Source organism: Rattus norvegicus, chromosome 2, assembly GCF_036323735.1.
Source record: "Rattus norvegicus strain BN/NHsdMcwi chromosome 2, GRCr8, whole genome shotgun sequence".
NCBI lineage: Eukaryota > Metazoa > Chordata > Mammalia > Rodentia > Muridae > Rattus > Rattus norvegicus.
The window spans coordinates 88,488,446-88,501,666 of NC_086020.1; the positions used below are offsets into that span (position 1 = coordinate 88,488,446).

General features: G+C 41.4%; 1 protein-coding gene across 2 annotated transcripts; it reads right to left on the reverse strand.

Annotated features, from left to right (window-relative positions):
• Positions 1 to 3,220: 3,220 nt before the first annotated feature.
• On the reverse strand, positions 3,221 to 12,854 carry Car3 (carbonic anhydrase 3). Of its 2 annotated transcripts, XM_006232116.3 has the most exons (8): positions 12,528 to 12,854; positions 11,986 to 12,116; positions 11,130 to 11,327; positions 8,719 to 8,837; positions 7,291 to 7,383; positions 6,439 to 6,501; positions 5,526 to 5,681; positions 3,221 to 4,198 (listed from the first exon to the last, which is right to left on the reverse strand). In XM_006232116.3, exons 2-8 carry the CDS (start codon positions 12,017 to 12,019, stop codon positions 4,079 to 4,081), a joined length of 783 nt encoding a protein of 260 aa, XP_006232178.1. In that variant the 5' UTR covers positions 12,020 to 12,116; positions 12,528 to 12,854; the 3' UTR covers positions 3,221 to 4,078. The 2 variants fall into 2 exon arrangements, with proteins under 2 accessions (XP_006232178.1, NP_062165.2); NM_019292.4 differs by lacking the exon at positions 12,528 to 12,854 and having other exon boundaries at positions 4,070 to 4,198; positions 11,986 to 12,029.
• Between the last annotated feature and the right edge of the window lie 367 nt (positions 12,855 to 13,221).

Sequence of the window (13,221 nt, forward strand, 5' to 3'; positions counted from 1 at the left end):
TTTCTGGATGACTATCCGACTAATCATACATGTCTTCCAGAAAGAACAGAGCTCCCAAAGCAGAAACTTCCTTGGGAAGAATTATTTAACCTTCCTTCAAACTACCTCTTTAGGCAATGTGTTGGTTCTGTTTCCTTTGCTGCATATTTAGTACAGGGGTAATTGCTTTGAATATCATCACTGCCAAGATTAAAGACCTACGTTTGATTCTCCAAGACTTACATAGTGAAAGGAATGAATTGAGGCCCAAAAGTATGCATACACTCATACACTAATACCACTTCATTACCCAGCTAAGTGCGTACACACACACACACACACACACACACACACACACACACACACAGACACACACACACACAAAATTAATTTTAAAAAGGTAAGTGTTAAGTCTTAATGAAAAATTTGTCAGAATGACACTTCTTTATATTTTAAGTGTATTGATTTAATTCTTAAAATAACTCTCCCTGTAAATACTGTTTTCATCCACACAGGCACACAGACTAGTCCCCCGTGGTCTCCTGTCCAGCAGATGCTGTGTGACTTTTCTCGTCCTTCTACACGCTAAATAAGACTTTATATGCTCAGTGCTTATCAGTCTCTCAGTTCAGTAAGTGCTTTCCAGTTAGCCTCAGTCCCCTTTTATTAGCTTAGATTCTTAAGAATAAGTAAAAATTCTTCATCATTTTTGGTCAGTCGCTATTAATAGATAGTATTAAACCTGTAAGCAAAGGAAGCATGGTGTCAGTTTAAAAAAACTTTGAAAAACTTAGCAACTTAGACATCAACATGTTTGCAACACAGGGTGGCTTTTAAGGGTCAGTCATTATTTTGTAGCAGAGAGTTTATTGCCATCTAGTGTTCAAAGTGAAAATAACAAATAAACATGGTTAGGTCTTAGAATTTAAGTCTTACTCCCAGGGATTCATTTATTAAAATTCATTATGTTTATGTACGTTAAGTATGAACTAAAATCTGATATATAGAGTTCTTGTTTCTTCTTACTCATTTTATAATTTTATGCTAAATAATATACTATATATGCCTAGAGTTCATTCTTATATTGAAGAAAATCTAGAACTAATTTTCTTTAAATGCAGCTAATGTGTTTATTGGACTAGGCAGTTAATTTTTTAGGTCAATTTTGCCTGTGTCTGTTGTTATTCTTGTCTCTCATGTACTTATTTATGACTGGTTAATCTCAACTAGATTTGTTTAATGATATAAATGGCCCATGTTAGATACTGAGAACTGTAGCTGTCTACACATGCACTGTCTATGTAAGAGTTCTCATTCGTCTACAAAACGAGTCACTCATTTTACATTTTAAAACATTTTATATTGAAGTCTCCAATCATATAATTTACAAATATAGGAGCTAAAATGTATTTGCCCCCCTCAGCCTCGCACCCGCTGCCAGCATTGCTCTCCTTGTAGGCTTTTAAGCATGCCATTATCTGACCATTATGAAACACTTAATTTACATCAGCTTCTCCCCACTCTGAAATGTTAAGATACCTGCAATTATACCCAGAAGAATAAGAGCCTTTTTAGATGGCAGCTCGTGGTAAACTGCTCTGCAAGCTACAGAAGCCTGAAGTGCAATTGTTTGGAGGCCTGTACCTAATCTGGAAAGTGATGGTGCTTTGAATGCAAAAGCATGTGTCTGTTGTCAATACTCCAGAAGAAACTTATCGTGGCAGTAAACTTTAAAGGCAGTGAGAAGCTGGGGGTTAGGGTAAGATTGTGCACTCTTAATCACTGAGTCAGACGAAGAAAAGCAGTATTCATAAGTATTGTGAGGTTCCAGAGGCTAAGTCTTCCTTGGACCTCTCTCTGTTCGTGACATCATCTGTTCACCTAAAACATGACTAGTGGTTAAATGCTGCTGGTCCCAGTATTAGGTGCCAGTGATGGAATGCCAGTGGTGGAAATAGAGCCTATTCCCTCTTGGAGCTTAAGGTCCAGGGAGACAGCTTCCTCCAGCCTTGTCCAGTCAGGTATGAGAATCGTAGCCATTTCTAATCAATGTGAGACCATGTGCCTCCCACACATAGCTTACGTAATGGATACAGTCTTTACAGAGCTCTGAACATTACAAGCTAAATGCCCTGAGACAAGCAGCTTGTGTATTACCACTAATGATCAGAGCTCCACACCTCCTAATTTCAAGGGATTTAATTAACACATCCTCTTCACACTGACCAACCTGGTTTTACTTCACCCAAGTGGTAATCTATTAAATAACTCCAGCCTCACAGGACTTTATCACATGGTTTGACTTCCAGTGTCTCAGGGCTCTCCTGACCCAGGACTGTTCTCACTACTTATTGCTGCCCTTTTGTACACTTGCTAACTTCTCAGCCACTGAAGTGCTGAAAGACAACCAACGTTTGACTGTACAACTGGACTTTGTGTTTAGAAACATTAAATATATTAAGAGTTAAATATATATGCATTTCTGCACTATTGGGACATGTCATGTTGAAGTACATTTTTTAAAAGATGATATAAAAGATGCTGCTATGCCTAAAAGGAACACTAGCTTGTTTCGCTGGCCCAGAATCCTAGAGAATGTTGACTTGACACTTTGGGAGCATTCACCTGATGAGATGGACCAACACCTACTGCCCAGACTGACCGTTTGGTCAGACTCCCGTACCAATCGCCTTGCCCCTTTCCTGAAGATGGTAGCATCTGAACTCAGAATTTGAGTCTTTTAGTGCTACTTCAGTTCCAAAAAAACAAAACAAAAAAAAAAACAACAAAAAAACCCAACAACCACACTTGGGAGGTTTTCTCTCTGGCCTTCCTTCATCCTGTCATTTATACTGCTTTCCCATTAATTGTGCATACACATCACCGTCTTATTACATAAAACAAGTCAGACTCACACAGGTAAATACTGAATATCATCTTTCATAGCTAAAATTTAGGATTAAAATTGTATGTGCATAGACATATATAGGGGGATCATGAAACTAAAAAAGGGCTCACGAAGGAGAGGAAGAGATAGATCTTAAAAGAAAGGGACAATGGAATTTCTGTGACATCAGAGCAGGAGAGGGGACTGTTGGGGGCAGCTGTCACAGGGAGAGAGCAGTGAAGGGTGGCTGAATTATCTAAATACAATTACTAACATGCATGAAAGTGCCACAGTGAAACTTGTCACTGCATATGTTTACTCTAAATTTTCAGTTTAAGAAAAAGATGCACACTCTTTTCATTTCCATCCCGTCTTTATTGCTTCTGCGATCAGTACAAACTCTCAGCTTCAGTGCTGGCATTCCCTCCTTCCTGTCTCAGGAACCAGTCATTCCAACTTCCAACTCAAAAGACACCAGAGACAGCTTTTTTTTTTTTTTTTTTGGTTTTTTTTTTGTTTGTTTGTTTTGCTTTGTTTTTAATAGGCATGCAAAGATTAAAGTAGTGAAATAAAAAATAAATGACCCTAGATTGGGCAAAGAAAACCATCTTTATGAAGAAGAAATTTAAATGCTGGATCAAAAAATTTAAAAGACCTGGCCTTATGGGTGTGTGTTTATCGGTAATTTAAAACCAGGCGAAGTTGGTAGTAGGCAAATTTTTAAAAAGTGATAGAGTAGCGATGGTATTATTTGAGGTAAACATTATGTATTCACCTTCTGAAATCTACAGTGATCTTAACTTGTGCTTTCAATCAAATGTGGTAAGGTGGGCACATGCCTCCATACCCACATACATAGCATGGACCCATCACTTGTCAGTAACTCAGCCTGAAAACAGGAGTGCTGAGATTCTGAGAAACTTAATATGCTTAATAAGCCACTGTCACTGTCGTTATTTTTCCATCTATTTCTTCTTCACTGAATTTATACTAGAAATACTAATTTTTTTAGAAAAGGTAGTTATTAAAAAGGTTAGGTGTGAAATTCATGCTTCTGGGTTAGATCATGTCAAAAGGCACTGCGGTTTCATCTGACTGCGTCTCTTCTTTCTCTCAGTGTTGTAGGATAGCTTGGAGCAGGGAGCACCAGGAGGAGGCAAGCTGGCTCTTCAGGGACAGAATTCCTTTCCTGAAGAGGGCACGTCCAGAGCCTTACTTGAAGGAGGCCCTCACCACCCTGCCCTTGATCGGCTGAGGAGGGCGCCAATTCCCCACCAGAGGCACCGGGGGCTCATTCTCTGCACTGGCGAACAGGCTGCGCAGCTTGGCCATCTGCAAGAGGAAGCAGACTGTTAGAAACCACAGGCCAGACAAACCACAAACCAGGCTCCAGGTATAGGTCCTGAGTTTGCAAGCACCGGTTCCTAACATAGACATTTCCTTACATCCAGAATTCCCTGCTCTCTAGATAACTCCTTCCCCACCCGAATTTCTCTTCGGCTGTAAATTGAGGGTTCAGCATGAAGTACATATACACTTTACATAGAAGGGGATGAGGATTTAGCATATGCCTGAAGTAAGAAAAACTTTAATAGGCTCTCACTGGGTAATCAAGTCAAGTATTTATGGAATTACTTTTTAAAGGACTAGGGGAAAAAAACTAAAACCGGGCTATATGTTAAACTGTGAACTTTTTTTCTTAAAGGATCAAAAAATAGGGAATCCTCATTAAAATACAATGCCTTGGCAGTGGAGATGGTTCAGTGTGTAAAGGTGTTTATGGCCAAGCCTGACAACCTGAGCTCCATGCCCAGAACCCAGGACTGCAAGTTGTCCTCTGAACATCGTTACTGTTAATGTTAAAATATATTATGCGTCAGTATTAAAGTTTCTTTTAGCTTTACCCCCTTAAAAATTGCCATTGTACTTTTAAAACCTTTGTACAGATTAATCAGACTATTAAAGCTGAATCTCGACTTTTGTTTTGAGATCCACCCTGGAAGAAACAAACATACAAGCTGCTTTCTTAAGCCAAGGAGTCAGGCTGGTAGGCTGATTTTACTGTGAGACATCATTTTCCAGGCTGTGAAGCCTGTGGGGTTCACTTCTTCATGTTCTCCGTGTCCACACCCATTCAGCTTTCCTTGAAGTCATGCCTTGTAAATGTTGTCAGCACATTCTTTAGATAAATGGAAATAAAGTAGGCGTGAAATGAGAAATTAGGGGCTCTTGGAAGTAGACAGGCTGGGCCTGGAATAAGGATTTTGCACTTGGTTGCCCTTGTGAAGAAATAGTTTTGTTCCTGAGCCTCAAGGTCTTTTTTTGGTAAAAACTAGAGAATGCAACATCTCTCCAAAGGTGTCTTGTGAAGTCATTTCTGCACCTTTCTCTTCCTCAGACCCAAATTTGCTACCTAGCCGTCTTCACTCATACTAATGAATATGTATGTGTTCCGGAGCCCACCGGCTCTATGGGATTGTGTTGTCTGACTAACCTTGGGAAGCTTCCCCAAATTGAACCGAAGAAGCTGAGGGTATTTCTACAGGTCAAACTGTGAAACATCTGAGGACCACATCACCAGTCTGGCTCTCTACTGCTATTTCAGCTCTAGCTGTCTGTAGTTCACAGTTCACACATAGGGTTCTGCAGTTGGGCTCACCTGGTCTGAGCTCACTGTCATGGGCTCTTTCAGTAGCAGCCACACAATGCACTCCTCGCAGGGTGGCGTGGTGAAGGAGCCATGGTAGGTCCAATAGTCCCGGCAAGCAGGGAACAGGCACGATGGGTCGAAGTGATTAAAAGGAGCCTCCTTGCCCTGAAAGACACCAAACAGGCTCTCTAAGCGGACACGTGCACCAAGCGCCCCCTAGAGGCCTCATCTATTCATTCATGAGAACTGATTTCAATAGCGAAAGGGAAAGCAGATATTTGAACAGGTTCAGGCCCTTCACTAGTAAACCACAGAAGAAAAGGAATCTGCTTGGTGTTCCAACTTTATCTGCCATGGTCAGTGTAATATTTTATTCCTTGTTTACACGGTGGATGGGGCTGAGAGTCTGTCCTTTCTCCCAGAGGAGACTTAGACTGGAATAGAATTACTTCTTGGAAGTTTGATGTGAAGAGTCACTTTAGTACATTCCATGCTTAGAATACTTACTTCTAGCATTACCCCTAAAAGCAGCTCCTTAGAATAATCTCAAAGACAACTAAAATGTGTCTATTAGAAGAGTTTACTATTAATGTTTAAAACATGTGGGGCTACCAGGAAAGAACAATACCAGGATTGAAAGTGGCTGGCCTGGAGAACCTCAGCGATCCCGTGCCCACTGTGGTAGGAGAGGGGAAAGGACACCCTGGAACCTCTCACTTTCTTCCTAGGAAAGTCTTTATCTAATAGGCTGACTGACAATTGAAATAACAGCTATGACAGTGCTCTAAGGTCTCAGCTCTAAAACAGGGCCATGTCATTTACTTTTGCATGCTATCCATCAGACAGTGACAGGCTTACCTGAAATTCAAAATGACAATTGATATTGTCTTAGGTTTGCAGAGGGAAAATGATTCACACTTACCTTAGTCTTAATTTTGTCCAGGGCATCAAGGAGAATCTGGAACTCGCCTTTCTCCCGTCCTATCTGTAAGAAAATGACATTCAATGAGATATTTTCCTCTCCTCCATAGTTGAAGATCACCTTAATAACTGATTTGACCCATTCACATGTAATCAATATTTATGTCTTCCATATTCTCCAGCTAAGCTAAATATACGTTTATGTGCCCTGGAAGATTGTAAAGTATACATTTTCTGATCTAAATTTGGATTTCTGTTCTCTGAAGTGCAAAACCACAAAATTGCATGTTGGTGCTTGATCCTCTGCAAAGTAATCCCATTCTTTAAAAGAGTAAAATCCAGAGTAGATTTCGTATCCACGGCCAAACCCACTGCCTTTCCTCTCACAGTCAGTGAATTTAGAACCTAGAACAAACTAGGTCATTTGGAATGAAAAAAGCTGGATTTTCACTGCTGGCTTAAAATTCAGATTGGGTTACCATGAAGTTCATGTGTTAATGACACTAAGTCCACTTTAAACCGAGGTTGGCTGAACAACACACACATTCCTTCTGCCACCCTAGCCTGAGATCCTGTGGGTGGTGGCCTCCTTAAGCCAAGGAGAGGTCTAGCCAGGCATTTGGCAACCCAGAAGTTCCCAGCACTGGCTTTCTGGTTTCCAGTGTGATTGAAATAGAGTAATGGAGAAGGAAAATGAACACACATCAGCCTTTGCTCTTGCCTTTGGAAGCTTCGAGTCTGCCCTCGCACATGCCTCAGACATAAGGAAAGAATGGAACCCATGGTCTCCTAAACATTAGTAAGGGACTGCATTCTGAGTGAGAAAAAAATTAGTCATCAGTGTGCACCTCACCTTCAGAAAAATGCCAACCACAGCAATCCCATCGGGCTGCTTCAGAGCCTCTCCGAAGGTGTTATACTTCGGGTTCCAGTGAACCAGGTGAAGCTGCAACGACCAAACAAGCACAGATCGTGAGATAAATCCTTCCGAGTGGAAATGGGAGCTGTTATCTACAAGAGACCCCAATGTGTGCCGTCTCGAGGTTGTTGCTGATCATCTTCATGGAAGTTGCTGACATTCCAAATATTAACAGGTGACACTTTGGTGAAATTTTAATAGTTCAGATAAGAAAAAGGTATGAAAGCTCCTGTCTCCACTTAGAGCTTCAGTGGCTGGCTTATCTCAATTTAGGATTTGAGCATAGCTTAAATAGTGAGGTTGTCCATTTTGAGTTAGTTACACTGGCAAGAGAATAGTTTATAGCTGCTAAAATGTTATACTCAAGTTCAAAAAATGTGCGATAATTCCAGATACAAACATTGCATTCAAAGTCTTTTCTTCATTTGGAAAAATTAGTCCGAACTTTTCACCAGTGGTGGAGGAATTGTCTAGCAGAAAGGCATTCCTAATAATTAATTGCTCTCTACCCTAGCTCTCTACATTGTCTGTGGAGGGATGGTTATACTCTCTTAAATGCGCTTGATCTCTTCTAATCTGGAAGCCAACCATAGCTAGGCCTGGTCAGTACTCGGAGTTCCTTTGATTTTTCTTTAGCCAACAGTTAAGTAGCCAGTGATGCCCCGAGGGATCAGATACAGTGTGCTGCCACAGCCCCAGTCCTGTCCCATCCCAGTGCTCATCATCATCTACCTCAGAAAAGACCAAAGCAGAAAAAGTGAAATTTTGTTCACTTCTTGTCAATGCTAAACAGACTTGGCTTCCTAATGAAAACAGAGGAGACTGTCTTATTCCATTTGAAAATTGTTGCCTTAAATGAGATGCATACACGTATAAGCATACATCCTTAAGCAAGCAGAAAGAATTATTTGTAATTACTTGATGCTGTTTTTGAAGCACTATATATGCTCATAAAAATGGTATCTGAAGTAGCTTGTACAAAAAGCACCAGGTGCAGCCACTCTGCCTCTGTTACCCAACCTTTATGTGCATTGGTTGCCTATTTGTAACATTGTACAACAGGTTGCAGTGGGGATCAAATGAGCTAAAGCATATAGGTGCTTCACATGAACTTGCTTCCCTACTGCTCTGGTTCTATTCAAGTCTATGACCCCTTTCTCAGTATAATCTGTGAAATAATCATGGAGGACGATAACCCACTTGCCCACTTCTCTCTGACCTAGGATATTTGGTGGCTTTACTTTGTGTTAAAGCTAAAATATCTTCAATGAAAGGCTTGAAGCAGAAAGAGTTGTGCAATTGTTTCTAATTTTTCCATTTTGATTGTTAAAGACCCAGAGTGGATTGGGCAGTTCCTCCTACCTCAGCAGCATACTTCACTCCATCCACTGTGTGCTCAGAGCCATGGTCATCCGAGGAGCCCCAGTGAAGATGGAATTGGCGAAGTCGGTAGGGTCCAGAGAGAGGGCCACCTCTCAGCACTGTGAATAAGATAACACGGTGACTGGTGAGCTCGGCCTGCCTCTGCAGAGCCCTGTCTGAAACCATAACTCTACTGAAGATTCTGTGGGTGAAAGATACCATCTGGGAACAGGGAACCATCCCCACAGTGCTTGTAACTCGAAGTTAGAACCTATCAAAGTAAGAATTTTCTTTTCTCTCTTATTGTTGCTTGCTCATGCTGTCATTTTAACACTCTAGAAAACAAATTAACATAGCAGAGATGTTATAACAGCCCTGAGAACAGATTAGCAGTACGGTACTGTTGGGAAGAGTCACACATTGGACAAGATTTAGGTACCATTCTGAATTTCACCCTCATAGTTGTGTGATCTCAGGCAAGATGCTCAACTTCTCTGAACTGGTCTTTGAATCTCTAAGAAGGTGATAATAATTCTACACTTTGTGAGCCACTGTGAGGATTAACTGAGATTTAAGCTCATCTCACAGTCCCTGTCAGGGATCACGGAGCAGGCGGGAATTCCTTTTTCGAGTCCTACTTTTAGCTGTGTTTTTCCTTAGATGACAAGCCAGAACTCTCATGCACATCTGCTTTAGACTGTCTCTACTCAAGTCAGATGGATAAAAGTTCAGGAATTTCCCAGGAAGCTAGTCAAGGTGGAAGGATATATATGATCATTCTTGGGCATCAGTTTGGGCAGTTATCTTAATTTCCATGTAATTTGCTCTCAATTCCTCTCACTGGAGTGTAATTTAAAGGTTCAGATATCTTCCCAAGGATGATGAAAATGGTACAGAAATCCTAAAAATCAAGATGTAGCAAGGTACGTTCAATGCAAATAGCACTGTAATCGCAGCTATATTAGCTTGATTTCTCTCCATGACACAGGAAACGCCACAGTGCAGACTTAAGCAATAATTTTAGGCTTGAACCAGCTTGATCCCTTGATGGGAAGGAAGTGGTTTGGTTTTTTGTAGTTTCCTGTCCAATCATTGAAATAGCTATGAGTTGGATATGAGTCTGATTTATTTACTAATTACTATTCAGTTATTAATAATTATTAGTTTTGTTTATTATTAATTATTTATTATTTATCTATGTATTATCTAATTATTAATCTCTAACATTTAACTATATTTCTTTTAAAAAAGCTACTTTATGTGTTTCTGCTTGGTGAATGATCTTTAATTTCATTTTTTGTTGTTATTGTTTGCTTTTTTTTTCTCCTAAATGACTCTTCACCTTTTAAGGGAAGGAAAAAAATGGGGAAGAGTAACATATAACAATTGCTCAAAAAGTAGTAAGCTTCTGCCCTCTTCCTACCCTGGAAGGGGGAGTTGTATGTCACTCTATCATTATTTCTTAAGACATCACCAGAATGGTCATTCATGTTTATCAACAAAGGAAATTTTAACTTAATTAGGAAATTGCGTTCTTAATTACTAAAGACTAATTCTCAGTTAGACTCACTTGCAATGAGATAAAGCTTGCAATTTTTGAGTTTTACTCTATAGCCCTCGCTGGACTGGAACTCATCAGAATACCAGGTTAGCCCTATATTTGTGGCAATCCTCTTGCCTTTGCCTCTTGAGTATTGGGATTACAGGTATGAGCCACCAAGCCTTTCTGAAATTTCAAATTATTTCAAATTAGTATTCAAATGTTCAAAATATTTCAGATTAGTCTTCTTTGATGTCACAGATTGGTTACTAATGTAGGCAAAAAAAAAAAAAAACCCTCCTCCCTCCCAGGAATGTTTCAATTTCACACTAACACTGGCCCAAGGAAAAGTGGTCATATACATCAGAAACACTCACTACAAAGATTCTTTGCGTTAACACCAGTGAGATACTTACTGAAACCAGGCTATTTTAACTGACATAGTGGGCCTGCCTTTTCACATTAATTAGCCTCCTTCCAGCCAGCAGGGAAGAGAGGGCCTATTTTATTTCTTGAAGCCTGGGGGGAGCCTGTTCTCCATACCACTCAGAAACCACAAGAATGTTGTCTCTCAATGGTCAGAAAGACCACGTGGGCTCCCTGCCTTCCCCTCTTGATCCATACTTTGTCTCTGGAGTGCTTTGCTAACTTTTAGCATGGGCATATGGCCATTTTGCAGCAACAAGAGGGTGTGACATTCTTCTTCATGATGTGAATATAGTTCTTTACAACTAGAGCCAAGTCTAAAGTCATCTCCATTGCAGGAATGAACTTCTCCCTCTTTCCATAATTCTGTTACCATTTCACATATTGCATCTTGCCATTAGATACCGAAAACACCCACATGACCCTTTCTAAGTGCTATACTTACTGGACCTGTCGAAAGTATCATCAAACACAACTCTGCAGGTCTTCCCATTGTTCAGGATGGTCTTAGCAGAGCCAGGATCATAAGATACTGACCAAGGCTGCAGAGAAGGATCATGCCTGATGTCTTTAGTATGCAGTTCAATGGGTGACTGGTTGTCCCCTTTGGCAATTGGATAAAGTTCATGCCAGTGCTCAGGACCTAGGAAGTAAATGACAGGGATTTTATTCATTTAATAGTAAAGCCCAAGACCTCTATCTGGTGAACTATGCCAGCAAACTATACAGAAGCCAAAGAGTGTTTACAGGAAGGTCTCTGGTTCAAATTGAGCAACACAGTTCTTTGATTTCAAACCTACTTAGAACCTTGCTTCCTGTGCTCAAAGAGCATGCCAATCTCTGCATTCCCTCCCCTGGCTTGAGAATCATGTAACCAGAAAAGCTTATCTTTGAAATGAATCACAGACTGATCACATATTTTTGGATACTTTGTAGCTTGCAAAGGATACTTTTCTTCTTTTTCCCAAAGCTGACTTGATTGAAGCAGAGATTGTTACAGCCCCCCCCCCCCCGAACTCAAATAGGCCAAGTGCTCACTGCTCAGTTTCACAGAATAAGATTCAACTGAACCTGACTTTGGGCTGAATGACTTCTCAGATACATTATCGGACCTTAAGCTAGTGATAGTGGGTGCGTCTCTGAGCTTCAGGTTCCTCCGTGGAAAGGAAAACAGTGAGTCATGTTTAAAAGACAAGCAGCATAGGACACCAGAAAACTCTCAGTATATGCTATTTCTTAACTATTTCTACCTGCACACCTGTGCAATGCAGGCACACCCGTAGTGTCCTGGACCCACTCACCATTGTGGCTGGCGTAACCCCACTCCTTAGCCATGGCCTTTCCTGTCTCTCAGCGCTGGACAGCTCCTGCTTTTGCTTGCTCCTGTTGTCCGGCAAAAGCTCCAAAAAGTCCCCACTTTTATATAGGTCTCCTGCAGTGTGCATGGCCTTATTAGGTCAGCGGGTGAGGAAGGGGGCTAAACTGGATTGGGGTGGTACTCGGAAGGCGGGGCGGGGGAGCCAATGAATTACAAGCGGTGGACAGCTGTCGGGGTGAGAGGGTGGCAGGAGGGGGCAGGGAGGAGGCACGGAGGGGGAACGGAGGGGGACAGAAGACTCCCTTCTTGGCTCTTGCAAAAGCCCTGGCTCTTTCCTCTGTTTCCTTTGCAGACTACCAAGCAACTGAGCTTTCTAAGAGCTCGGCTTTGGTAGCGTTGGTTCCCTCCATTTTCACTCACTTGGGGGTCTGGAGGAGCAGCCGACTCAGGCTGCAGTCCCGTGTGTTACTTAGCAGCTAAAAATTGCACCCACGGCTCTTGCAGCCTTCCTCAGAAAACTTTTACCTCGGAATGAAGGACCCGCTGCAGTCTCTGGACGCTTGAGTTCCTTTTCCCGCAGGAATCCGGTTAGGGTGGAAAGAGCTCTTCTGATCCTCTGACTAGTGCGTGATTCCCCTACGGAAAACGTGTAAAATCCTGGAAATAGAGATGAGGAGGAATCTGGGACTGCATGCTTTCCGGTCCCAACATCCTTAACGGGATGAGTTTCTAAGGTAGACTGCCTAGGCTTCACATCCAGCCTAACTTAGTTTGTCTAGTATGACTCGGGAGCACAGCACAGAATCCCGGTCAGCCAGGGAGGGACTCTGCACCCCAGCCTTACTCAGCAGCAGTCTGGGACAGAACCACACTGGGAGCTGTGCTCTGTTCACCTCAGGACACCAAGAATATCTGAAGCTTTAAAAGAGTAGCATCAAAAAAGAGTATGCTACATAAAAATTTCACACTCCAAGACATAATTAGAGACAAGGGAGGGAAACAAAAAGGAAAAGGTCTATGAGATCGGTTGGGTCTTGTGTTTTTTCTCTCAGTCCTAGTGTGTTTTGTAATACAGTAAACCACATAAATGGAGACTAAAACTGGCATATCCCATTTGTGCATAACAAAGGTATAATTAGAAATATCTGGTTATGCCTCACATGAAAGAAGCCAGTATAATAGATGTTTGCAATTCTATGCATCTATTATGGAAAAAAAA